The sequence below is a fragment of the Crocuta crocuta genome, unplaced genomic scaffold (genome assembly GCF_008692635.1).
Source record: "Crocuta crocuta isolate KB4526 unplaced genomic scaffold, BGI_CrCroc_1.0 scaffold164, whole genome shotgun sequence".
NCBI classification, from domain to species: Eukaryota; Metazoa; Chordata; class Mammalia; order Carnivora; family Hyaenidae; genus Crocuta; species Crocuta crocuta.
The window spans coordinates 1,704,213-1,731,911 of NW_027530016.1; the positions used below are offsets into that span (position 1 = coordinate 1,704,213).

Sequence of the window (27,699 nt, forward strand, 5' to 3'; positions counted from 1 at the left end):
AAGCTGAGAAATGGGGTGATAAAATCTACCTTAGAAGTGGTTATAAGAGTGAGGGGGGAAATGTATTCTGAGTAACTAGTAGAGTGTCTGACAAGTAGTACATATTTCAGAAATGGTTGTTTTTATCGTTAACCTAGATGCTATGTTTTAATTCATTAGGAGGGGACAAGGGAGATGATTCTTACTCTGACACAGGTCTGCATTAATCTTTTCTGTCTCTAGGTTGACTATATTTCAGGGAAAGTTTTCTTCACCACCTGTTCTAACTTAAATATGCTGAGAAAATTAAAATCTGCAGAAAGATTATTTTTGCTGATTAAAAAGCAGTTTCCACTTAATGTTTCTTCTGTAAGTAAAGGTACAGTATATGCCTGTTGCTTTTACACACATGATATATTATACTCCAGAGTTTTCTGCCCAGTAATTAATTTGTAGCCATTTCATATTTTTAAGATTCATTCATACCTGTGGAATCACTAATTATGTATTTTTCTATATTTCCCGAATATTACCACCATATTAATCATATTGTCACCTAATTGTGTCTCTTTGCAACCTGCTACCTATTATCTGAGCCTTAGTGTCCTGAGTCATATTTCTTCTGTTTTAATTATGACCAGACACCTTCTCTAAAGATACATGTGATCCATTGCTTCTCTTTAGATTTAGGAGCATATAAGAACCCAGAATGCATGGTTTTAGTAAGCTGATCAAAACTGTCACTTCGTACTTTTTAACTGATTAATTATATTAACTGGAAAGAATACTATGTAATAAAATTTCATTTGGGGGTCCTTAAATTTAAGGTTTTAAATAAATTTGTACCCATTAATAAAGCATTACAGCTAAAGGGGACTTAAGACACTCCCTGTTCACTCACTAATTTTATAAATATGCTGCTAAAATAATTGAAGGATCTTAATAGAAGCAACAATAAAGGGTCAGATACTGCTAGACTAAACGTTACCTTAAACTTCATCTTAATTGCTGATTGTGCACATGAGATCATGTAATATTATGGTCTGTACCAAACTGTGTTAGTAAAGATATAAATGGCAAGAAATCAAGACAGGGCAGAAATGTTGTTTTAAAGCAGATCCTCAGGTGTTATACCCTGGGGTCGATAGAATTTCATCCCAACATTCCACATTCTCATCTTAGAGAATACTGTAATTACTGTTGGGACATCTTGACCCTTCTTCATCAAAAAACAATTACATTGTATTGAGCATGCGGGCAGTCCCTAACTTATGAATGGGTTGTATATCTGAAGTGTTACTTTATGAAAACTCACTTTATGAAAACTCATTGTATGATGTATGCTACTATTGTATGGTCTAAGATAGTCTCAAGATTCATTTGCCCTTGTTTCTAAGCTTTGTTTTGCAGTTTATTCTGTTTTTTCACCTAGTTTTTATAGGCAAGATCTGCATATTTCAAAGATTAATACATACTCTAGGCCTATGCATATATTGAAGGTATAGATATATATTATCATAATACAAATGATCTTGCCAAAATACATGATAATTCTATAGGAATTTTTAAATAATTTCATATTAAGTATGGAATATAAGAATGAACTTCAGTGGCGCCTGGGTGGCTCAGTTGGTTAAGCGTCAGACTCTTGGTTTTGGCTCAGATCATAAATCACAGTCTGTGAGTTCGAGCCTCACATCGGGCTCTGTGCTTCCAGTGCTGGGCTCTGTGCTGCTGGTGTGGAGTCTGCCTATGAGTCTCTCTCCCTTTCTTTCTGCCCCGCCCCCCTCAAATGCTCACTTGCTCTCTCTCAAAATAATAAAAAAAAAAGAACGACCTTTATTCTGCACAATACTTTTATGTTAAATTATATAAACTCCAAGTGAAGGTGAATTCACTATTCATGTAACAGTTTAATAAAGCTTATTTTAAAGAAATAAAGGTAGTAGAATTTGAAGATGATGATAGTAATAGACTGTCTTTAAAGCTTCAATGTAGAATTAACTGTGAACTTATTTATTTAGGAAAGATACTAAATGAAATACAAAGACTTATAACTGATGATCCAGAAAGTTGGTTGAATACCATTTCAACTTGGAAAAATCTTCTTGAACATGATGCAAAAAAGGACAAACTTTTTCAAAGAGCCGATAACCCGCCAAAAAGAAAAGTGGAGGCAAATGACATCATCAATGCTAAGAAATTAAAAACAGAACAATTGCAAATGTTACAAGAGAATAAGGAATGCCAGCCAGAAAAGCAAATAGAAGAAGAAACATGGGAGCAAGGAGACTTTCTCACTAAAAGAGAAAAATCTAAAGAAGCACTTCAGAACGATGTAGTAAAAGCAGCTGATGCCCAAAACCAGAACGACTTGACATTCAGAGTTTCTTGTCGCTGCAGTGGAGCTATTGCAAAGACCTTTACTGCACAGGTACACTTACCTCCCAAGGCAGGGTTCCATTTTCTCAAAGGATTTACTACTGTTTAGATTTAAAATGAGATGACGGCCTTTCACAGAACAATTAAATAGGCTGAGGCACATAACCAGGCATAATGTCATGTAATTAAATCTCTTTAAAAAGCATTCTCAGGTTTGTTTTTTTTTTTAGTGTTTATTTATTTTGAGAGAGAGGGAGAGAGAGAGAGAGAGGGAGAGAGAGAAAGAGAGAAAGAATCCTAAGCAGGCTCTACACTGTCAACACAGAGCCCATTGCGGGGCTTGAACTCACAGAGGGTGAGATTATGACCTGAGTGGAGATCATGAGTCAGACACTTAGCCGACTGAGCCACCCATGCGCCCCTAAAAATGCATGTTCCTTTTTAACTTAACTTCAGATCCTTAAGAATAGTAGTATGCCATTCCATGTAATGACCTCCTTTTTTTCCTTTCTCCTCAAAGTTTCCTTAAACTCAGGTATTCTTTACATTTGGAAATCCTTATTGTCCTAAGCTTTTGGGCTTTCTCTTCAGTTCAGTTCTGTGTTTATTAAACGGCTGCTCTGCACTATGCCTTGTGTGTGTGATTGTCACCGGGACCCAGACTACAAATACACAAATGCACGAGACCCTCATCTCCATGAGAAGGAATACCACAGTTTCCTTCGAAATACTTTCTGACGTGGCCCTTACGAAGTTCAGTGATGTCAGGGCATAGGTCTGGGTCCTCCAACCAGCCTTCAAATCAGATAGACCCTAAAGTTTCAGTTGTTCTGGTAATTTGTAAACACAGAGGATTGTAGTAGCTAAAATAGTTCATTTTTCACTTTGTATCTATGTTCCAAAACCCACAGTGAGCATTTTTATCGATTCATGATCTGGTTAATTCAGCTGTCTAAAGTTACAAGAATAACGATTACATGTGAGGAAGCATCAACGCTGTAAGATGTTTGATGTAAGATGTAAGATGTTGGGGGGTCGAAGAGGCAAAATGCGGCCTTCTTGCCTTGAACAGAAAATGCTTTAGTGTCATATTTTAATATTACAACCGTGACTTACCATCAAACAGTCTGACCTGATTTTTCTACATGCTCTCTTAGTTTTTGCTTACATTTGAAACGTAAAATTTTCAGGTTTAGTTCTGTTTTCTCTAACTTTCTGCTTTTCCAGGAGGTAGGAAGAGTAACTGGAATTGCTCTTATGAAACAGTTTGGATGGAAAGCGGATTTGAGGAATCCAAATTTAGAGGTACTGAATGTTCATTTTATCTTATGTGCCTATGACCTAATTGTTTAAAGACCATGTAAACTATCCTTACTGCACTTTTCAGTGTTGCTGCAGAGTTTTTAAAAAGCATGTCTGCATGGATCCAGCAGTCCATTTTCCTCCTAATAGTACAGTAGTGCAGATAATTCTGCTAGTATTTTTTCACTGCGAAAATGTCTTATCCAAGTAAGATATTTGTGGATGGAATTATTTTGTCACAGTTGAATTTTAGAGTTGCCCTTTACAATCACTAGAATACATAACAGATCTCTAAAATAGAAAATACTGTAAGTAAGTAAATAAATAAATCTAGCTAATGTTAAAAAATATATATGTATAAAACAAAAATGCCTACACAGGATTCAATAGTATGTTAATATGGCTTTGTTAAGATTCTGGGATTATGTTTTTTCTTTTTTTTTCCCTCTGTTTTCAAAATTAATTTAATTAGGTTTCCCTATATTTCATTGGGACAAAGTAAAACACTTATATGGGAAAACCAATACTAGCCATAAAAATTATTCTTCACTTTTTTGAAAACCATCTGATAAATTTGACAGATGGTTTAGACCTTTTCATGATTCATTGATTCGTAAGTTTATTCTTACATAGCTTTAAGTGGAGTAGCTGGCCATATGAGAACATTTCGTGTTGTTTTATCTCTTAATGTTTCTATTTGATATTTTCACTTTTACAGGGTAATGCCTGGTATACGTCCTTCATTACTGTCATGAAAAACATTTTGACCCCAAGAATGTTGTATCACGAGGGGGCCCTCCTCCCACCTCCCCTCTCCAGTTCCCTTACCTTGTCCTCTGCTGGTTTCAGTCTCCATACCTCCCCTTGACCTCATCTCACTGTCTGAGAATTACAGTTTCCTCACAGTTTCGCTAAATACACCTTGCCAATTTAATTCCTATCAGTATTTCATGTAATTAATAATAGCTGTTATCGGTAGAAATAACACAGAGCAAAATCGACAACAGTAAAATCACACAGTAAAATTTGTGAACAAAATTAACAGAAGAATCAAGTCTTAACAAATTTTATTCTATAAAATTAATAGAAAAATGTTATAGTGGGAGAAGCTATTCTTAATGAGGAAATTTGATCTGTAAAAATATCACTGTATCTCATCCTTAGTATCAATTTTAAGTAGAAAATAATTCTAATAAACGCTTTTGCTAAAATCAATAATGCAAAACATTGGAAAGTTTACTTTGATGATTAAGGATTTAATTGACTCACTGGAGTCCATTCAGATCATTCTGTACTTGATAAAAATTTGTTGATATTGGAGTAATTTTGATTAAACAAACTATATAGTAAAAATAACCTTAGAGCGAAAGTATTAAGGGTCAAATGCTCTTGAGATCAAACAGCAGAGTTAGACTATGCCATAAATTTTATCAGACTGTATGAAAGTAAGATTCTAACTTTTAAGTTTTAATCGGGCTACTAATTGTGACATGAGACATTTAAATCCTCTTTATGACCTAACAGAAGAAGGGAGATAGAGAGGAAGAAACTCACCTACAGATAGTAGAGAAAGAAAAGGTCACCCTTGCTATAATACCTGTGGCCTGAAGAAAATTTTGTTACCCTGGAAATGTGTATAGCCTGTGATGATCCTGTGTGACCTCACATCTTAATTTGAAGTTAAAATTAAGGTGGGAAGAATTAAGGTTAGGAAGTCTTCTCTAACCCAAAATGCTGAAAAGTCTGACCAGTCATGATAATTCAGAGAACCCCAAGGAAGAAAGAACTCCAGATCTCTTCAGAACATGATTCTCCATACACATATCTTGTATACCAAATTATCAGCAGAATCTTTCTATGGAATGTACTGAAAATTTACTTTGCCTCTACTCAGGAAAAAGTATTATGGGGGGCACCTGGGTGGCTCAGTCAGTTAAGCATCCAGCATCAGCTCAGGTCATGATCTCACAGTTTGAGTTCAACCCCCACATCAGGCTCTGCACTGGCAATGTGGAGCCTGCTTAGGATTCTCTCTCCCTTTCTCTGCCCCGCCCCTACTTGTGCTCTCTCTCAGAATAAATAAATAAAACTTTAAAAATAAATATATTATGGGACATTTTTCCATATATGACAAACAAGGCCTTAGAATTTTTTTTTTAAAATACAGGGCTATTTAAAAAATTTTAAATAAGAGATAAAATATAGATTATATACAGCTTCAACATGGAAGTTTTCAAATTATCAGTGCATTTGGTAATGTATTTCCCGTTCTGTTCTAACTTCTCTATTTGTTCTTTCAGATCTTCATACATCTAAATGACATTTACTCTGTGGTGGGAATCCCCGTGTTCAGGTAGCTATTGCTCTCTAAGCTTCAGGTGTGTCCCTTAGAGTTTATAAAAGTAAGAACTTCATGCCCTTATTTCTAGTATGAAACATCGATGTAACAGAGGGGGCTAAGAGCAAAGCATTAGAGTTCTCTACTTGAGTCACTAAAGTGTTTTCTTAGTACATAATGCTTATGATTTAATCTGGCCAGTTCGAGCTATAAAAGATTTGATTATAATCATTCACTGATTACATGATTCAAACTGAAAATTATATCTAATTATTTCTATTATTAAATGATTTTCACAAGCCCTTAGTCTTTTGGCATCTGGAGTTTTTATTAAAATAGAAAATACAGCACATTTCTTAAAATTCACACCTATACATTCTACAAATTTTATTGTCATTGTTCTTTTATCGTGGGAGAATATTTCCAGTTTTTAAAATCTACTTCAGGTATCACTCTAATCTTGCAGGGTACTATATAATAATAAATGCAAATGATTGATTTCCTTACTTCAAAATGTCTGTTGAACACTTACATAACAGGTATTTCTCTAGATGCCTTAGGAAGAAAGAGCAGGTTGGATGAAAATAGTGATTTCCAGTTTTTTACTTGGAAGCCTGTAAATATTGTTGGCATCTTAATTAAACACATTATATATGCACATCCCTGTTTACACAGTATAATGTGATTTAGATACCCTTTTGCTAGATTCTAGGCATGGAATATTTTTAAAGATTATAAAAATTCTATAATAATACCCCATTTGCGCTAAGCTCACGCTTATGCATCTGTAAGCCCAAAGCAGAATGTAAAAAAGAATGCTTAAGGTTATTATAATAGTTTTTATCAAGCTTCTTTGTTCATTACATTTAGAAAGGTAGAAATAATATTTTGAAAACTTCCATCAAATCTGGAAACACCGATAGTAACAGTAAGGAAGCAAAGGATAAAGTATGAAGTGGTACATAGTGGAGGCCAGTGAACTCATCTGGGAGATGTGTGCTTCAGCCCTTCATTCCATAAATTATTTTAGACAATGCAGTGTCATGCTTCATTTCATCTTTTGAGAAAGATGCAAATGAGCAAAAAGCAAACTGGCAAAAGGGATTTTTTTTCTAGAAAACAGATTTGAAGGGTTAGCCTCCATTCAGCCCTGCCTCCCATACCACACCTCTGGTCACAGAACATGATGTTCCTCTTGCTGACTCGGGATCAACGAGAAAAGGCCTATTCCATGTGGGAAGAAAGGGAAGTATATTAACCCTTGAGAAATATCTCCTGCATATGTGAGTAGATTTTTACAAGCTAAACACCTAAGAGTTTAAATTTCAGCGTGTAACAAAGTTACCTTTCTGAAATACCACACTGGCTGGTTGGACGAGGTGCCAATGAAAGAAGGTATTTTTGTCATAAGGTTAAAATATTCTGTAACCAGGGGCTTCTTAGTGTATGTTAGATGAATATAGAAAGAGGAGGTCACAGATACGGACAGGTGAGTCATTTTTATTTATATCACGCTCTTCTCTAACATACAGTAATATTGGGTATGTCATCAGGTTCTTTTGTTTCTAGGGTGCCCTTAGCCAGCAGAGTTTACGTCAGGACAGCAGGCCTGAGGTCTACCATAGCATGGGCAATGGCCTCTCTCGCTGAGATTCAGGTGAGAAAGAGTTTTCATTTGATGACAGCAAGGTCCTTTCCGTCATCGACTGATTGATGGGCATCTTAGTTGCTTGCTTGCTTTCTTTTCCTTTCTTCTCATTTCTCTTTTTCTTCTGTCCTTTTCTTTCTCTTGCCTTTTACACTTATGAACTGCTACAGTGATCTATTTTTACATATCGTTGAACTTCTGACAGCGTTTTGGTTATGAAAAAGCTGAGTCCAAAGATAGCTACGTTTTTATGATTTCTAATCTTTTATTTCACAATCCCGTGGCCCGTAAAACCTCCACTTCTTAAAATTTAAGTTTTTTCTCTATGACCAAGATCTCGATAATTTTTATAAATGTTCTGTGGACATAAGAAAGTAATTTTATTTTTTAGTCAACAAATGCCCGCTGTATTACTGTTTTACTATCTGCACAAGTCTGAAAGAGGTATTTCAAAATCTCATCATGTTACTGTATTTGCATTTTTGCTAGCCGTTGCTTTCATCAGCTCTGGTCTAGTTTGGTATGTGCACATTTATGACCGTTACCACTTCATCAGAAATGGTGTCTTTTCATTGTAACATGAAGTTCTCTTTATCGCGATTATTGAGTTTAAACTTAAATTTCTTGTGTCTTATTAATATTTTTAGTCCTGTCTTTTTCTATGCATTTGCTGCATTTCTCTGCCATTGCTTTATTTTCAACTTTGCTTTCGGTTTGCTTTTTTTGTTTTGTTTTGTTTTGTTTTGATCCCATTCTGATGGTCTCTGTCCTCCAGTGAGGGAATTCGGTGTTATGACAGACACACTTGATTGTGTTTTTTCCTATTCTACTCTGTTTTTAACTTCTTACACTGTTTGTTTTCACTGGCTTGATCAAGTTACTTGATATTCACTTCATTGCTCTCCTTGAGGTTGGAGATTATACTGCATTGTTCTGTTTCACTAATTGTTCTGTTCCCCTCTCTCCTAATTAAACACATGGGACTTGTCTGTTGCTTTAAAGCAGGCTATCAACTCTTTCCTCTGTCGGGACGCTTTTTACCACCAAAAAACTCTAAGCTTACCCTCTTCCCTCGCACAATATGAGGCCTCGAGAGTGCTTTTCTTCTCTTCTCCTGACCCCCTCTTTACTCCTCCCTACAATGAGACCTTTGAAGCATTTTTACACCCTTCCCCTCTCAGCACCCAACTATTAGATTGTACTAAATTCTTTATCATGTGTAAGAATTTCCCTCACAGTATGCCCCTGCTGTTTCAAAAGTTCTTATTTAGCACTTACGTTACACAGCCTGTCATTGTGCACACGTGCGCGCGCACACACACACACTCACTTTTCCATGTAAGCAAACAAAGACATGTTTCCAGGTGTATCGTTCTTCCCCACTGTTCTTCTGTATTTGAGGTTTCTGCTCTGGTTTATTTGTTGCTTGGTCAAAGTCTTTTCTTAGGCAATTTCTTCAAATGTGGCGTCCAGTTAATACACAATTTGAAATTCCTGTATATCCTCAAATTTATTTTTCATCCTGGGGTACAGACGCGTGTCAGATGGCTTTAAGAGTTGTGTCAGTCCCCTCCCCTCAGAGGTCTGTAGACACTGTCCCCTTGTCATTTAGTTTCCTGTGTGCTAGGTGAGCAGTACACACCAGTACAATTTCCTTTTCCTTTAGAGCTGCCTGTCTTTCCACTTGGGGGCTTGTAAGACTTTCCCTTTAATCCTCCAAAGTTCGGGAATATTAGCAGGATATACTTACATATGTGCGTTTTCTGTTCAGCCCACGCTGAGTTCTTATTCTGGTCACACCACTGACTTCCTAGAAAACTTGGGGCAAGATATTTAACTGTGTGCCTCAGTTTCTCACTTGCAAGGTGAAAATAATAATCTCCTAGGGTCATGTGAGGACTAAGTGAATTAGCATTTCTCAAATGATTAGAACAGTGCATGGCATATAGAAAGTGTTTAAGTCGATGACAGTAATAACTATGACTATAATAATTACAGAAGTTATTGTTATTATTTCTTTGGCTCAGGCACTCTTTCTTTCATTATTTAATTATTATTGTCCTAGCTGTTTTGCTCTAGTGGCTTTTACCTTAAACTACTTTCTTTTTCTGCTTCTGAAATTATAAACATGTTAAGCCTCCTGGTGCTATTCTCCAAGTTGCTTATCCTCTCTCACCTGGTTTCCATCTCTTCATAGTTTGGTTCTACATATTGACTTATTCTTGAATGTTATCTTCCAGGCTGTAACAAGAGTCATAGAAATATGTTCTGCTTTATTCATTGGAACATTTTAGCTTAAAAATCATTGTTTTTTAGCTTCGAAAAGTTTTGCATGTGTGCGCACTACATTTGAATATCTCTAGAAGCTCTTATCCCTTTTCTTCAGATACTTACCTGTCTTCTCCTGGAGTCCTGTTTCATTAGACGCACGTTTAGATTGTTCTGCTCGTTCACTCTCTTGCTACTGATGGACCCCTACCCTTTAGATTTGCCTTTTTTTTTTTTTTTTAAGCTCACTGAGAGTCAATTGTGGTTATTAAAATACTTTAAATGGCTAAAATCCTGTAACTGGCAAAGGGCAGATAGATCGGTGGCACCACTGGGCTCGGCAGTGGAAGGAGACCCTGTCGGCCACGCTGGAAACCTTTTCTAGGGGAGAACTTTCCTGTTCACGGGTCTCCCTGCAGGTCTGTAGATCTCTGCAGACCACGTTCTCCCCGGTTCCAGTGATTTCCCCCTCTGGGCTCTGGTGCTCGTCTCTAACCCCCCACCCAGCCGTGGCAGAGGCCCCAGGCCACTTCCTTTTTCTGGGACCCAAACCAAGCCCAGGGCATCTCTTGGCATTTAGTTGCCCCTAGGTCTGACCATCACTTGGGCTCAGGGGAACTGAAGAGCTTGGAGGGGAAGAGAAAAGAAGAAAGCTGCTCTGAGATTATCATGTTCCCAGAATCCATGATGGTCTTTGTTATTTGATTTTAATCTTTAGTCCAAATCTCTTTTAGTCTAAGGAGTGAGTTACGGTTACCAAATAGCCAATGATCTCACCACAGTTTATATAACAACATATATGTGTGTGTGTATTATATAAATATAAATTTATATAACCACCTACAAGCCTGAAATGTTACCTTTGTCTTGACATAAACATCCATTTGTCAGAAAAGTAGAAAGTAAATTAAAAATATCCAATGATAATGCTTGTTAAAATTTTCCCTTACTGTCAGTTTGCCTTGCCAGAACCTAGAGTAAGAAATGTTCCTCTAAATGTGACCACCAGCATCGGGATATTAAAGCGTGTGAGAAGTAGCACAGCACAGCTGTTGCGGAGGAGTTGAGTAAAGACCCACAGTGTAAATGATCCCAGTACTTAGCCTTGATCCAGCCCCCTCTAGGGAGCGCGGTACCCAGAGCAGTGCATACACAGCTCAACCTTGGGTAAGCCAGCACTGTTAGCAGTGACATCTAAACGTGAGGATGTCAGATATTTTTCATTCGTACCACACACTGTTCTCCTTCCTACATACCCTGAAAAGGAAGGGGCACCCGGGTGGCTCAGACGGTTAAGCCTCCAACTCTTGATTTCGGCTCAGGTCATGATCTCACAGTTCGTGGGTTCAAGTCCCACATCGGGCTCTGTGCTGGCAGTGTAGAGCCTGCTTGGGATTCTCTCTCTCCCTCTCTCCCTGCCCCTTCCCCACTTGTGCTGTCTCTCTCAAAAGAAAGAAATAAAACTTTTTAAAAAATCCTAAAGAAAATCAAGTTCTGTAAGTCTTAGTTGTTAAGATAAGCATACAGAAATACTTGTCTGCTTCTGCCCCTGTACCCAAATGTCGCAGCGAGAGCAGGTCCTGTGTTGACATTTATGGATTTTAAGGTCAGACTGCCTCATTCGGCAGGGACCGTGTTGGAGAGAGGAGGAGCACGGTGTTTGACACATACCAAGATCTTAATGACAATTAGGTCTCAGACCACTGTTATTTTTAACGAAGCTGTCATTTATTTAGATCACTGTTCTTTTCACTTCTCCCCCCTTCGTGGGGGCATCCATAGGATACTCTCCTTCGAATTTCCTGCCAGAGGAGAATCTCCCCTTCCCTCTCCTGAAGCACAGTATGTTTCTTTCCATTAGGTGTCCTCTGGCTCTGACGGAAGCCTGGCTGTGCACTGAGGGCTCTGCTTCCTCTGTAGACCTATCGGGACCAGGGGCCTGGAGGTGGTAGGTGTCCCGCTTGCTCCTTCTGCCCAGAACCTCTCTGTGCCTCTGAAGCACGTGCTGGGAAACTGTCCCAGTCACAGGTAGACCTCTCTTGTGTCATTCCTACCAGAGCAGAGGCCACTGTTCTGTCACAGTGCTTTTATGATCTCAGTATCCGCTCTGTAACCCGACCCGTTAGCATCTCGGCTTCCCTACCTCTGACGGCCTGCCCTGCTCACATCCTGTACCTTCTCATGCGCAGACCATGAATCTCAGCTTCCGGAGGCCTGCTCTTAGCCTCGTTCTCCGTCCGGGTCAGCTCCCCTGGCGCCCGGCCACACAGGTCCTGCGCCCCCGCGGGGGGATGGTCCTGGGGCCTCACCGCCGCGCGCCGCTCACCTTCGCGGCTTGGATTCCACGTTCCGCCAGGACGGTCGTTTCCTTGCCCACACTTGTCGCTCTCTTGCTCCTCATTTGACTTACATCTTGGGCTCAGCAGAGAACTGCAGCGCGTTCTCCTCACCAGCACGCTGGAGCCTCACCCACGCGCTCGGCCTCACCGCCCTCGCGACAGGGGAGCTGTCCTTGCTTCCCTCCAGGGCTTGCGGCCGGACCCGCCGCCTCGGGCCCACTGGCGGACGTTCTCTGCTGCACACGCCCAGCAGCACATACGCTTGATTTAGTCTCTTGCAACTTAAGAAAATGGCCCTTTCCTGAACCCACATGCTGCTTCTGTGCTTCCCTTTACAGAAAAACCCTTAAAAATAGTTGTCCATATTTGGTGTCCCTACTTCCTCCCGTCCCGTGTGTCCTGTGCCCACTTCTGTCAGGCTGTCATCACCAACACTCCACTGACACTGCTCATCTCACCTGTTAGCACTCTGATACTGTCATCACCACTCTCCTTGTTGAAACATGTTTCTCCACTTTTTTTTGGAACACCACTCTGGTTCTCCTCCTACATCAGTATGTGCTGCTGTCAGTGTGCAAGGCTGATCTTCATCTACCAACGTCTATACTTAGGAGATCACCAGGGTCCAACCCATAGACTTTTCTTTTTTAACTTCTCTCACATTCTAGATGACTCATCTAGTTCTGATGCTTTAAATATCATTTATGACTAACACCGAGTGTTCCCAACTTCGTATCTGTAGCCTGAACCTCTCCCCTGAACTCCAGACCCATATGTTCAACAAATCACTTGACATCATCCATACTTGGTCTAAGAGGCATCTCAAAGTTTAACATGTCCAGAACCATACTCCTGTCTCCTTCGAAGCTTCTCCTCCCCATCTCTTCCCATCTCAGTAACAGGGAAGTCCGTTCTTCCATATGCTCAGGTCAAAACCTTTAGTCATTTCTGGCTATTGTCATTCTTTAACATCCCACATCCAGTCCATCCCATTGGCTCCACCTTAAAAACATATCTAGAATGTAACCACTTCTCACCACTCTTACCAATACCACTGTTAATTCAAGTCGCCATCATCTCTTGCTGGCATCCCCTAACTAGCCTCCCTCTTAACACTCTTACCCTTCTCTGGTCCATTCTCAGCAGTGCAGCCAGAGTGAGCCGTTTGAAGTGTAATGTCATGCTACTCCTCTGCTCAGAACCTTCCAGTTTCCCATTCTTCAGAAAACAACCAGAATTCTTACAGTACCTACAAGATGTGACGTAATGTGACATCCCTCCCCCAGAATGGGAATAATTGTTTTTTTCTCCAAATTTCTTGTTTTCCCAGGCACAAGTAGGATTACACTTTCCTCACCTCTTCAAATTGTGTGTGTGTGACTGACACGCTTTAGCCAGTTAATTGTTGGTGGGAGTGATGTGTCTCACTTCCAGATGGCACCTTTAAGAAAGTACATACTATGTCATGCTTCTTTTTCCCCTCTGATGGCAGTGCTCTGGATGGTGACCACCTCATGAGTTTGTCTCCCAGACTACGAACCAGAAGCCCCCAATGCCCCTCTGAGGGGACGTAGCATTAACTATGTGTCGTTTTCAACCTCTAAGATTTGGGGATTGTTACTACATGTAGCATAACCCAGGCCATCTTTTTTTTTTAATACGTATTTTTGAGAGAGAGAGAGAGACAGAATGTGAGTGGGGAAGGGCAGAGAGAGAGGGAGACACAGAATCCGAAGCAGGCTCCAGACTCTGAGCCATTTGCACAGAGTCTGACGCAGGGCTCAGACTCACAGACTGCGAGATCATGACCTGAGCTGAAGTCAGACGCTTAACCGACCGAGCCACCCAGGCACCCCCTAACCCAGTCCATCTTGACAGAATACCCTGACTACCTCTAATGTTAACACTGCATTTCCCTGTCACTCACTCTGCTTTGGCCACACCAGTGACCTTCCTAATCTTCATACATGTCAAGCATGCGCCTACCTTCTGGCTTTAACCACCTGAAATTCCTAATAAAGTGTAAAAAGCAATCTTTACTCTTGAAATTTTGATTCTTCGAGTTTTAGGTTTCTGTTACGTATTATGATAGACCGAATAATACCAAGTCAATATTTCTGTCTGTAGGCTGGTGCATTTGTTTTAGATCCAATGTGTGGACTTGGGACAATACTTTTGGAAGCTGCTAAAGAATGGCCAGTAAGTACTAAAGTTTGGTAAATCAAGCAGTGTGTTTCCTTTAATCATTATATGTATTTTCCCTGACCAGTTCTTTACAAATAGATTGTCTTTTCAGGATTAATTAGTTTTGATTGCATGAGTTGCTATTTACTTTTGTCAGAATGGAATATGAAGGGTTAAATGGCTGTGTTATTTCTTAAAATCCTATGATAAATTTAGGAAAATGTGCGCCAATTTCAGTGATAAGTCATGACAGATTATGCTCATCCCCAAATTCTTTAAGTATTTGTTACTGTGAAATACACTAATAGTTTTTAAAAATTAATAAAAACTTACAATTTTTTACTATTGAATATCATTTTAAAGAAATTCTATACGTTTTTTTTTTAATGTTTTATTTATTTCTGAGAGAGAGAGAGAGGCAGCATGAGCAGGGGAGGGTCAGACAGAGAGGGAGACACAGAATCCAAAGCAGGCTTCAGGCTCTGAGCTAGTTGCCTGACGCGGGGCTCGAACCCACGAACCATGAGATCATGACCTGAGCCGAAGTCGGACGCTTAACCGACTGAGCCAACCCAGGCGCCCCACCATAAGTTTGTTTTAACCTGAATTAAGGAGTCCATTCAATTCATTTTCACTATTTGAGAGAAAGGAAGTAGGTTTTCTTAACTACATAAAATGTCGGGGAGTCTCATTTATACTTAAAACATGAATTTCTTTCCTCATAGGATGTATATTACGTGGGTGCCGATGTCAGTGACTCACAGTTACTAGGTGCATGTGACAATCTGAAAGCTGCAGGCCTTAAGGATAAAATTGAGTTACTTCAAGTCTCTGTTACAGGTAAGACATTAAAAATGCAAAACATTTGGGAAAATGAACATATGTAAATATATTTAGAGTCATAATATTAAATAGTATTCACTTTCCATATGTAAAGGTTGAATTCTCTGGGGCTAATACTTGATTGATTTCCAATATTATAATTACAACTTATTTTTCAAAAGATTATTAGTACCAACATTTATATAGTCTCCCTAAGCATTTAAGTGAAAGTGCCTCTTTAAGGTGTGTTTGTTGTATGTGATCTGTTCCTCATATCATAACCAGAGATCACTTACTATAGACATAAAATAGAGGACAGAATAAAAATAATATTTAATAATAATAATAATAATAAAAACTTTGGATTTTTTCCAGATAAACTGAAATGTTCTGATATATCTTACCTTTCTCTTGCCTCACACTGGACAGTAAATAGGAACGAGGTACCAGCCTTCCCTGTTTGCTAAACCAGTTCTTCCGGTGCTAAAACTGGGAGGGTCTGGGGCACACCAGGAGAGTTAGTCACCCTGTGAGGTAGAGGGAAACCCACTGGGGAATCAGCAATAACAGACTAGGAATTGGCTCTGCTGAGTCCAATCAAAATAATATTTCCCTCAGACCCATCCATGGTATATAGATCATTTTAGACAAGCCTCACATTCCTTCTTTTCTCCCCTTTCTTCCCTTCCCCTAGTACATCTTTCTCCCTTAGGAACGAGTGCATTTAATTCCCAACTAAGAAAATGGCATTCTCTTGATCCGGTGTGAATAGGTAGTAGATGGTCCCAGTGTTAAACCTATAATCTGGAGAAACAAAATAATTGTTTAGAGATTTTTTTAATGCAGTGGAGGTGTAATAGAGTATCAAGAAGATGTTAGGGTAACTATGTGTCAAAACGTAATAAAGCAGCCCCAGAGAAGAAGGTGTATTGGTTTTGGGGGTTTTTTTGCTTTTTTTTTTTAATTAAAAAAATTTTTTTAATATAATTTATTGTCAAATTGGCTAACATACAGTGTGTACAGCATGTTCTTGGTTTTGGGGATAGATTCCTGTGATTCATTGCGTACATCCAACACCCGGTGCTCATCCCAACAAGAAGGTGTATTGTTGATTGAGATCTCAGAGTTGTTTACTGCCGATGACTATTTTTTCAATCTTTCTGTCAAAGTTTTAATGGGATAAGATGTAGGTTTCTAGAGGAAACGAAGCGTGATGAGGCCGAAATCAGCTCTCATGAACTCTGATTTCTTTCGGAAAGCTATTTGGGGGGGGAGGTTACTTGGGAGAAGACTGGACTGGCTTCATCAGCTATTGCAGCTCAGTGGTTTTTCAAACCTTTACGATCTCCTGAGCGCCTTGGAGGCATTGGGAGGGAAGTACTGAGCACTCCATCTGACCTCCGCCATGCTTCCAACTCCATTTTTATCTATTTTCATGTGGGGGGGGGGGCTTTTCCCCACAAGATTTCACTTTAAAAACAAGCAAAAGGCTCAGTTTTAAAAATAATGAAAGTGTTAAAAACAAAAGGTTCTCTATGGCACCAAGTAGCCAAATGAATCCTAGCTTTTGGAAGGATCGTTGTCACCGCCATGTCAAGAATAGACCACAGCAGAGGGGATGGAAACAGGACACAAAGTAACTAGGCACAGCCTATTGCAATAATACAGTAGGAAATGATGGTGGCTTGGCCCCAAGCGCTCTTCATGAAGGTGTTGAGAAGAGGTCAGATACATAAGTTTTGAAGGTGGAGTGAGCAGGATGTGCTGTTGGATTCAACGTGGCACGTTAAGTGAACAGGAGTGATGTAAGCACCCGGAGGGTGGGGTCGCCGCCCTCGGAACTGGGGAAAACCGCTGCAGAGCATGTTGGAATTTGGGAGCCTGATAAATTCCACGTGATCACTGGGTACCAAGTGGAGAAGATGACAAGCTAATAGCCCCATGCCCAGATCTGGAGTTTAGGGGAGAGGTGAGGCAGTAGCAGCATAGATAACGTCTAAATCCAGTAGATCCCCTTGGGAGTGAGGAAACATAGAAAAGGGAGAGCACTTGAGAATAGAAGTTGTGTGAGGCTTCTCCACGGCAGCTGCAGACATAAGTGCACGTTTCCCTAAACCATTGTCGAGACTAGGTATTACCATTTTATTACAGCTTTTTTGAACTCCAAATTTGGTATGTTTTCCAAACTTCCTTTTCCTTAATTACTAGTGAGATAAAACATTTTTCACATTACATCATTTATAGATTTTTCTTCGGTGAATTAATAGTTTTCAGGGTAACTCTCTCTGGAGAAAAGAATAAACCATCTATTTTAAATTGTTTCATCAGCCTAACCTTTTAATATTAAATTTCAGTCTAGAGGGAACCATATATATCTTGGTACAGAGGGGCCATAATTAACTGTTTAATAATTAGCCCTTCATAATACATCTCTGCTTAAGAGGTGGACATTGGAGCTGGATCCAAGTATTTATTTTCTTCACTAATTTGGTTTTACGTTTCAAACCTTTAATCATAAACCCAGTGTAGAATGATGAGACCCATGAATCCCTTGTTCAACATTGACCGGTGTGAGGATTTCACATCTTTTTACTAGAGTAAAAGTCTTTACTTCAGACTTCAGAATCAAACAGACCAAGTATAAATCCCGGCTCCACCGTTGTTTCTTTACTCTCTGGCCTTCAGCAATACCCTGGGCCTCTGTATTTTACCATCTACGAAGGTAATCCCTACCTCGTAGAGCCTGCGGTGAGGATTTGTCACATAAGCACACAGAGCACGCTGCCTAACATAGCGTGATTAAGGACCTCAGTAAACATGGGTTCATCTGGGAAGTTAGTGATACTCCCATCGTGATTTGTTTCTGCAGAATTGCTATCTTTGTTCTCTTTGTGAGCTTTTAATGACTATGTTTTTTCTACCTTTTTAGTAACTTTCACCTTATGCTTTCTACTAGTATAAAAGGAGATGATCCTTTAATATGCAGAAACTGCATGTGTTTATTCCTAAGTTTTAATTATAATGAAAATTTGGAACCAAATGGATATTATGTTACAGGGTATCTTGGGAACTAATTAGTCATTGGTTAGGCTTTGTTTTTTGTGAATCTACAGATATATATGCATTCCTAGGATAAGATGGAGAGCTGTAATATATACAGATTTGAGCAAAAGAAACACGTGTATAACTTAATTAAAATGACAAAATTGTTGACAGGTGAAAAAAGGAATGTTTTCACTCCTTCCAAGTAGACATTCTATAGCCTGTCACACATTACTTCAGTGAGAATTTATAACAAGCATATTGTTTTGTTTTGTTTTGTTTTTTTACGTGCTTTATTTGTTTCTAGGAGAGAGAGAGAGAGACAGCGTGAGCAGGGGAGGGTCAGAGAGAGGGGGAGTCACAGACTGAAACAGGCTCCAGGCTCTGAGCTGGCAGTCAGCACAGAGCCCGACGCGTGGCTCGAACCCACGAACTGCGAGATCATGACCTAAGTGAAAGTCGGACGCTTAACCGACTAAGCCACCCAGGTGCCCCGTAACAAGCATATTGTTAACAACTGCGCTTTGTTCTTAGGTGTCATTCATTTCTACCCTTGTAGGAATAAGGCGTGCTTTTTTTTCAGTACACCCATAAGCTGCCCATAATGTGGCTGCGTTTTCCTTCATATCAGTGTGAGCTTTCCTCTAGTACCTATCCTGCCCTTGCTGGCCTGGGCCCTGGTGTTCCACCCACGTGTCTAGTGGCCCGGGATGTATTATACAAGATTCACGAAGCTGCCAGGCTCCATGTTTGGGAAATCAGAAGGCAGTGTGGGAAGTGATGGGTTAGGTGTATGTGAAGTATGTGGAAATAGGGGATAAAAAGCTTACCACAGAGACTTGTTGGACTGCTCTCTTTGGTCCAGTGGCCTTACAGTTTATTGTATGGTATCCTTTTTCATTGTTTGATAACACTTGTATTCTGAAACAAACTCTTTCAACAGTAGGAAGTTCTTAAAACACAGGTCTCATGAAAAAGTAAATACAGAGTTTCCATTTCTCAAGCAAGCTGATAAACACATAACTTAAGTGTCTGTTGACATTCATCAGCCACCAGGGGCCCATGGTGGTATCACTAACCAAATGAAACAGATCTGTTTATAGGAGTGTGTAGCATTTATTTCAAAACATCACAGTTATTTTAAGGGGACTGAGCCCAAAGACCGCCATTTATCAAATGCAGCTAAAGAAAATGCATTTAACTATCACTCTGTAAAGCATGACTTTTCATTTAGATCAAATGACTATTCTAAATTAATGTTGCTCATTTTCAGTTCCAAGTTTTCTTATGTACATAAACGAAATGAAGCTATAGCTATTGATTTGTTAGTTCCACTAATAGAAGACCTTTGCAGACAGTTAAATGTTGCCAGTTTTCATTCAGTGTTATCAGATGCTTCAGAAAGAAAATCCCTAGGGGCACCTGAGTGGCTCAGTTGGTTAAGCATCCAACTTCGGTTCAGAGCATGATCTCACGGTTGGTGAGCTCCAGCCCCTCATCGAGCTCTCTGTTGCCTGCTTTGGATCTGTCCCCCAACCCCTCCCCTGTGCACATTTGCTCTCTCTCAAACATTTAAAAATAAATAAATAGGGGCACCTGGGTGGCTTAGTCAGTTAAGCGTCTGGCTCTTGGTTTCGGCTCAGGTCATTATCTCACAGTTTCATGAGTTCAGACCCTACTTCCGGCTCCATGTCAGGCTCTGCACCGGCGGTGCGTAGCCTGCTTGGGACTCTCTCTCTCCCTCTTTTTGGCCCTCCCCCACTCACACTGTCCTTTCTCTCTCTCAAAATAAATAAATAAACTTTAAAATAAAATCAATATGCACAAAAAAATATCCTGAAGACTCTTAAAACCTATTGGAAGAAAATATATTAGGGCCATAATTCTGAGTTTTAAGCAGTTCTTACCCATTTTTCTTCCAGCAAGAGGAAGATAGAGAGCACTTCTTTTGTTCAAGATACACCAGTATTGTGCATTTTTTTCATGTTCTTGAGTCATCCTGCAGTTATACAAAAGGGATGACTTTTACATATTTGTTTTGAGCTATGTTCTATTTCAGATTCTTATTATCTCCTTAACAACAAGCAGACTCTTTGTTCATAGGCCATTCAAGGCATTTAGTTATTTAAAAGATGTCATGTGTTGAAAGTTATGGATCAGGCGCTCCTGATTTCAGGAGTTTGCTCATCAGAAGCTCACGCGGTAGGGCCGACAGTCTGCGTTTTACCAGCCCTCCAGTCGGTTCTGACACGCACTACATAGTAGGTTAGGGATGAAGGGAGCGGGACTTCGCACTCGTGGTTCCCAGGAGATTCCGCGGCTGCTGGTGTCTTCTGGCGAGGCTGCCCAGGAGGGGCGGCTGTGGCCTTGAGAACCGCTGCTGGAGGAAGAGACGATCGAGGCCCCCATGGGAGCAGTGGCCCTGCACGCACCTGGGGGGCCGTGAGAAGGAAGTGCCGTGTTCTCCAGAGGCCCTTTGAAGGGTCCTGGCCCACTGGTCTTGAGCTGGCCATCATCTGCCTGTACACCCAGGGAGAACACTGTACATAATCACCAGTCATTGAGCGCTCACTGTGTGCCAGGCCCTACCCTGAGTGCTTTCCGTAAATGACCTCGCTCATTACCTTCTGAGATGGCTACCCTCACCCCACTTTACAGACGAGGAAACTGAGGCAGCCATTTCCCAAAGTCCGGTAGCTCGTGAGTGGCAGATGCAAGGTGTGTGATGGCGGGACCTGCCTGCACTCTCAGTCACATCAACAAAAGCTTATTTTATGCTCTATTGGAAGATAGCATTGCTTAGTTCTGGAACTTTTTGAAAAAAAAAAATGTATTCGGTTTAAGTTTATTCCTTCCACTTCTAAAATTACTTAAAGCAGTTTAGCCAATTATATAATACAGAGTAGGAAAGTTGCAAATAAAAATAGAGACTGACAGAAGAAAAAAAATGTTACCAAACTGAACAAACTGGGCAGCTAGCGCGTGTGTGTGTGTGTGTGTGTGTGTGTGCGCCCAAGAAAGACATGGGCTCACACTCTAGAGTCAACTGCTGCATTGCACTGTTTCTCCTGTATAAAATATCTGGTAACCGTGATTGCCTTCATCATACATTGCCTTGAGTAGTCCTGCATAAAGTATAGAAACGGTATCTAAATGTACGTGTCCTGTATCAACACCCTAAAACTAAGTACATGAAGCTAAAATATGACTTAGGAAAAAAAATTCATGTCTGGCTTTAAAAGAATATTATCCTGATACTTTTTTTCTAATAACCTATTATTCTTTTTCCTACTAATCTCAAGTAAGGGTTAGAACTAGGAAAGATGAAGTGTTTCGTTAGACTTTCCCCGAAAATGGGATTTTTTTGTTTTGTTTTTAAATTTCCAGCCAACAAAAATTTATATGGTATTTAGAAGAGCAAAGGTTATTTAAATTGTGTTCGATTCTTACCGAATTAAATACTATTCAAAAAATGAAAATTGGGACATCTACCTTAAGAATATATAACTATTATATGATGGATGGAGGAAGTAAAATAAGTAGAAAGTGAAAAGTACACTCAGAAAATGTGGAAGTTGGGGCGCCTGGGTGGCCCAGTCGGTTAAGTGTCCGACTTCGGCTCAGGTCATGATCTCATGGTTCATGGGTTCGGGCCCCACGTCGGGCTCTATGCTGACAGCTCAGAGCCTGGAGCCTGCTTCAGATTCTGTGTCTCCCTCTCTCTCTGCCCCTCCCATGCTCATGCTCTGTCTCTCAATAATAAATAAATGTTAAAAAATTAAAAAGGAAAAAAAAAAGAAAATGTGGAAGTTAAGATTATGTGTATGACCTTCTGGTAACCCAATTTCTGAGAAATATAAAGATGAGAAAAATTCAGATTCAGTAATCAAATGCTACATTTACTTTTATTTAGGAATAATGTTCATTTTGTTGATTATTCATTATTTAGCATTTTCTCTAGTCTTAGGATTTATGTAGATATTCTTAACCTTTGGGGTCTCTTTTAAAATTTCAGTGAAAGCTAAGATCATATCCCTTTTAAAAACAGATATACACATGCACAATTTTTTTTTTTTACAAATAGTTTACTGTCAAATTAGTTTCCACATAACATCCAGTGNCACATGCAAAATTTTATATGTTAACTATGAAGAGGGAAATGAAAGACAATATGATTTGTAAAAGGTTTTTCTAGACAATTTATTTCTTCTTGGATCTAGCAACTTTCTATTCATGTAATATGTTTAGAGAATTCAATTTTCTGATTAATTTAAAATTTTGCTTAATTTATGTCATATTTTATCACAACAGAAAAACCAATTTTCAAAGAACAGGATATAATAACTTTATCATTTATTTTTTAGTTGAAAAGCCGTTTAGTAACTTGTAATTTTTTGGAGACAATGTTAGTAACCCTAAATTGTATTTAATATGCAAAAATAATTCTGCATACTTCAATTTTCTTATATTTAGCTTGTAAATATTTGAACTTAATGTAACAGGATTCTCTGGTTTTTGTATTTCAGACTTGCCATTGCCTTCGGAGAGTGTCGATATTATTATTTCTGACATTCCATTTGGGAAAAAGTTTAAGTTAGAGAAAGACATCAAAAGCATTCTACAAGAAATGGAGAGGTAACTTGTTGAGCTAATTTTCATAGTTTTTGAGTTATTGGTCATTTAACCAAAATATATACTAGTTCCTCAGCTGAGATTTGATTGCATTTTAGTAATTTCTCAGAATTTTTGTAGTTAAATTTTCTAAGGTTTCAAATCAGAAGGTTATAATTGAAATAGTTATTCCATATCATCTTATACTGTATTAAGTTTTATTCCAAAAAAGATACTAATTTTTCATTATTGCCCAAAATCTGAATATCTGGAATAGTGACTTATATTTTAATCACTGAGATAGGTAATTTACGTATTATAAACCTCACAAAAACCCCACCTCCTAATGTGTTAATTGGCCACATTTCACAGATGAGAAACTGGGACCCTGAAAGATGAACTTTCTCAAGATCACAGCTACTAAGCCCCACAACAGAACTCACATAAGGAGCATTCAGTATCAGAGAGAGGCTACAACACTGCTGATTGTAAAATGAAAATTCAGAAGTGTTATTCATGTCAAGGGGTCTAAGGTTGGCCTCAGGGAATATAATTCAGGGAAAGTATTTCTTTGAGAAGTTCAAACAGTGAAGCCAGAATATGTATTTTTTTCTGTTCATTTAAGCTGGTAAAGGAGAGAACCTAGAACACATGGAGCAATAAAAAGATATGACCAAGAATTCAAGTCATTAAATTGTATCAGTGGGCGTTTGATAGAGGAAGACGACAGGTAAAGAGCCTGTATATAAATCATGTCACCAGTAGAAACAATGAGCCATGGATTTGGATGGAGAAAATTCAGTGTCAAAGCTGACATTCTGTAAGGAAAATTAAAGCTTGACATGAAGTCCAAATCCAGCTAAAACCATGTCATCTCCATCTTGTGAACTGGACGCTACACACTTCTTTTTGGATTATCTTATTTCTAAGCCCCTTCCCCTGCTACACAATTACCTAACCTGCAAGCTGGGCACCACCTGTAATTCAGACATTTCCTGAGCACCTGCACTCCCTTCTGCCTGGTAACACATTCTCCTCAAGCAGACTTTGCAGCCCTAACTTCATATGAAGATCATTTCAGGGGCTTTTAAAAAACAGTGAAGCTCATTCTCCACCCCTCCAGTTTAGTTGGTCTGGAGTAGAACGTGGCGGTATTTCTTAACCCCTCCCAAGGTGATTCTGGCCTGCAGCCTGCGTTCATAACCACAGCCTTTGTGCCCAGTAGGTAATTCACCAGCCATACTATTAAGCCAACTCATAGTGAAATACTAATATGTGTGAGCAATGACTTATATTTAACCTGGACCTTTCCAGAAGAGATTCAAGATTCCCCCCATAATTTGAATGCCTCAGTAGGACCAGTTGAAAGTATATGTATTGGAATATAAGGAACTCCTGTGACCACGCTTCCTTGACACCTACCCACAGCCTTTATGGTTTGATTTTTCACTTTTTATAGTTGGGAGGTTTTACATAGGCAGTGTAGCCTAATATAGTATCGTTTGGAGACAAACTTGTCTTGATTCACTGATCGTTTAGATGAGGGAAAGCTACTTCTAAGCTCCTGGTATCTTTGTTGGGTGCGGGGGAGATTCCCTTTAACTCTTGCCCCCTAGCTGTCACCTTTCTCCTACCTATACAACCAGACTTCTGGAAAGAATCGTCTACACTTGACATCTGTGCTTCCTCCCCTTCCAGTACCCCTTCGATTCTGGCAGACCAGCATTTGCTCCTGCCCTCAGCTAAGATTGCTGTCCCCGGGCTCACTGATGGCCTCGTGTGGTCCTAATCCGTTAGTCCTGTAGCGTCAGACACTGTGGAGACCATCCCATCCTGAAAGGGTACACCTTTGGCTTCCGTGCCGTCACTGTTGTCCAGCCTTTCTCCTAGGATTCTGTCCCATGGCCCCTCCCCCCTCTCTCCTTCCTTAACTGTGAAGCCTCTGTGCCTCGGCCCTTTTTCTCTTCTCACTCTAACCTGCCTCCCCAGGAGATGTCATCCACCGTCACAGCTTTATGCACTGTGTACTCTTGACAACTCCGAAGTCTCTGCCTCGAGCCCTGGTCTTCTGTTGCCTCCAGGCTGTACATCCAACTGGCGACTGGAACTCAGGCCGCCCTTTTCCTTAGGTCCCCCAGCACATTCCAGACAGCACTCTTTTCCTCCCTCCTCCTCCACCCGTCTGATTCAGCCTCACGCTGAGTTTCTTCCAGTGCCTCCCCCTCCTCACCTCTTCCTTTCTGCTGTGTTTCTGCCTCCAGCTCCCTGCCTCGCTCCGGCCCCTCGCTGTCACTTGGCCTGGCTCACTCCCGCTTGTCCTTAACTCACGGTGCACATTCGGGACCCAGCTAACGTGTTCCCAGGGTACCTCGGACTTGCCCAGAGGGTAGCGTTTGGCACCCTCTGGAATTCTCTACTCGCCTCTCTCCCACTGACAGTAATCTCTTGAGCAGCTCTGAGGACTGTGTGTTCACTCGTCACTTTTTCCACATAGAAGTGCTCCACAGAATTTGGTCCAGTGACCGAGTAATTCTCCTCAACAGGCTGACATTCTGAGGTCTCCCGTTCCTTTGCTGATCTTCCCTGTTGTCATTCCTTTGTCCGTGTCCGCACTCTTTCCGGTGCTTTTCTTCTGCCATCAGCCTAGTATGTGCTGATCCTATAGGATTCTTTCATTTGCCTTTTCCTTTGTACAATCACTTATTAGAATGTGACTATGAATTACTTTGAGGCTTTCCTTTTAAGTAGAGTAAAAATAGATAATTAAAGCAGATTTGTGCTTGTGATTCCATAATTACTATAATGAATATGCAGTATGGAAGATACTACCTAATTATCAAAACCTTGTGTTTAAATAGATAAAATTAAATTTCAAATTAAAAACACCAAATATTTTAAATAAAGTGGGATTGTTTGTTGTCTAAAAAGAAAGTCTCATACCAATTATCATTTTTTTTGTCACAGAGTGCTTCACATCAGCGGAACCATTGTACTGTTGCTCAGCGAGGAGCACCACAGGCGCCTCAAAGATGGCGAACAGAGCAGCAGCCCTTTGAATCCCAGGGGCAGCCACACAGATGAACCTGAACCTGGAGTCAAAAAGCGCTTGAATCCTGGAGAAAAAACTGGCATATCAGAGACCGTGTCATCGTCCTTCGAAGCCACTAGCCAGGAGTGCTTGGACAGAATGCCACCGTTTGGCTCTTTAGTGCCAGTGGAATGCCACAAGGTTAGCCTTGGGAGGACGGATGCATTCATATGCAAATACAGGAAGCTGCACTCTTCTGGACTCTAGCAGGCCCGCACCAGGTTCAGGTCCTCGTACATCAGGTACGTCAGCCATGCAGCAGCGAAGGTGGCTGTCTTGGGATCTCGATGGGGCCACAGAGTTTCCGGGAAGCAGACTCCCCCGAAAGGCAGGACGCGTTCCAGCCTCATCCTCAGAAGAGCCAAAAGTTGCCAACAAAGACCAGTGAATGAATATTCCTACGAAAGGACCCTCGAACTTTGTATTCCATCGGAATGTGAGGAGTTGCGCTCAGGCGGCACTGGCTCCGAGCTGGAGCTGCAACTTCGAGCACAGGTTTTCAGAGGTTCCCATGAAGTGCATTGCGCTCATCACAGGGCTGACGATATTTTCACTATCAGAGGTTTTTAAACGTAGAAGCTTTGATGTGTTACTTCTTTTGATATTAAACTTCGTTCTTAAGCCTATAATTTTCCTCTCCATTGGAATGAAAATAATTTTTATTTGCAACACCTTTTATATGTCCCATATTCTGTAAAACATTAATGGGAATAACCACAATAAGAATCAAGCCAGTATCCTCCAACATGATAGAAAATAAAGTTTGCTCTTTTTCTAAAAACATTAATAAATGTTTTTAAATGTCACCCCTCTCTTATTTAAATGAAATGCCTTCCTTGTGTTTACTACTTGAGAAGATCTTAATAGAAAGTTGATGCAGGGGCACCTGGGTGGCTCAGTCCGATAAGCGTCCAACTTCGGCTCAGGTCATGATCTCACAGTTCCTGGTTCAAGCCCCACATCGGGCTCTGTGCTGACAGCTCGGGGTCTGCGTCAGATTCTGTGACTCCTCCTCTCTCTTTGCCCCTCCCCCAGTCACACTGTGTGTCTCTCAAAAACAAATAAAACATTAAAAAAATTAAAAGGAAAGTTGATGCAAATACGATTTTCATTTTTTTTTTTTTTTTTCAGTAAAGTAGTAACTTGGGTTCTTGGCTGTTTTAGTACTATTTGAACGACCTTTCCATGTTTAGGAAATTTCTCACCTTGTGAATCCCACCTCTCCAAAGTAGAAGCAGAAGACTTCTTTTCCAGCTGGGGTGTGGCATGTAACCTTGGCCCAGCGTCAGGCTAGGTCCACTAATCAGTCTGGGGCTAGTGGGGGCACCTGTGATAAATGGAATTTATTTATTTATTTACTTACTTACTTACTCACTTGCCTGAAGTAATTCACAGTAATCCCAGCGGGACCTAGCCTATCACACGTTCATACAACAAGTATTTATCGCACACGTATTATCTACCAAGGCATTGTTCACGTCAGTGCCAGAGATCCTTGCCCCACAGAACAACACTCTAGTAGGGGAGAGAGATAAGAAACAGTAGACATAATAATTTATTCGATGGATTAGAAGGTGATACGTGTGGGTCTGGGGAAATGAAAGCAGAGCAAAGGTTAGGGAAACACAGGGAGATGGGGCTAGAAGTGTTTTCCGTTTTTAAATAGGTAAGCCTTGTTGGGAATATGAGATTTGAG

General features: G+C 40.2%; 1 protein-coding gene across 1 annotated transcript; it reads left to right on the plus strand.

Annotated features, from left to right (window-relative positions):
* The first annotated feature begins 226 nt into the window (after nt 1-226).
* On the plus strand, nt 227-26,809 carry THUMPD2 (THUMP domain 2 tRNA and snRNA guanosine methyltransferase). Its single transcript, XM_077764228.1, has 9 exons — nt 227-358; nt 2,004-2,413; nt 3,589-3,666; nt 5,964-6,016; nt 7,571-7,658; nt 14,384-14,455; nt 15,166-15,280; nt 22,831-22,939; nt 25,880-26,809. Exons 1-9 carry the CDS (start codon nt 274-276, stop codon nt 26,208-26,210), a joined length of 1,341 nt encoding a protein of 446 aa, XP_077620354.1. The 5' UTR covers nt 227-273; the 3' UTR covers nt 26,211-26,809.
* The last annotated feature ends 890 nt before the right edge of the window (nt 26,810-27,699 follow it).

What these genes read in the sequence shown, in the direction of transcription:
- THUMPD2 (XM_077764228.1), top strand. Translation starts at nt 274, where the DNA reads ATGCTGAGAAAATTAAAATCTGCAGAAAGATTATTTTTGCTGATTAAA. An exon ending in TGTTTCTTCTGTAAGTAAAG is followed by an intron (nt 359 to 2,003) that starts GTACAGTATATG and finishes TTATTTATTTAG; the next exon opens with GAAAGATACTAAATGAAATA. An exon ending in AAGCTGCTAAAGAATGGCCA is followed by an intron (nt 14,456 to 15,165) that starts GTAAGTACTAAA and finishes CTTTCCTCATAG; the next exon opens with GATGTATATTACGTGGGTGC.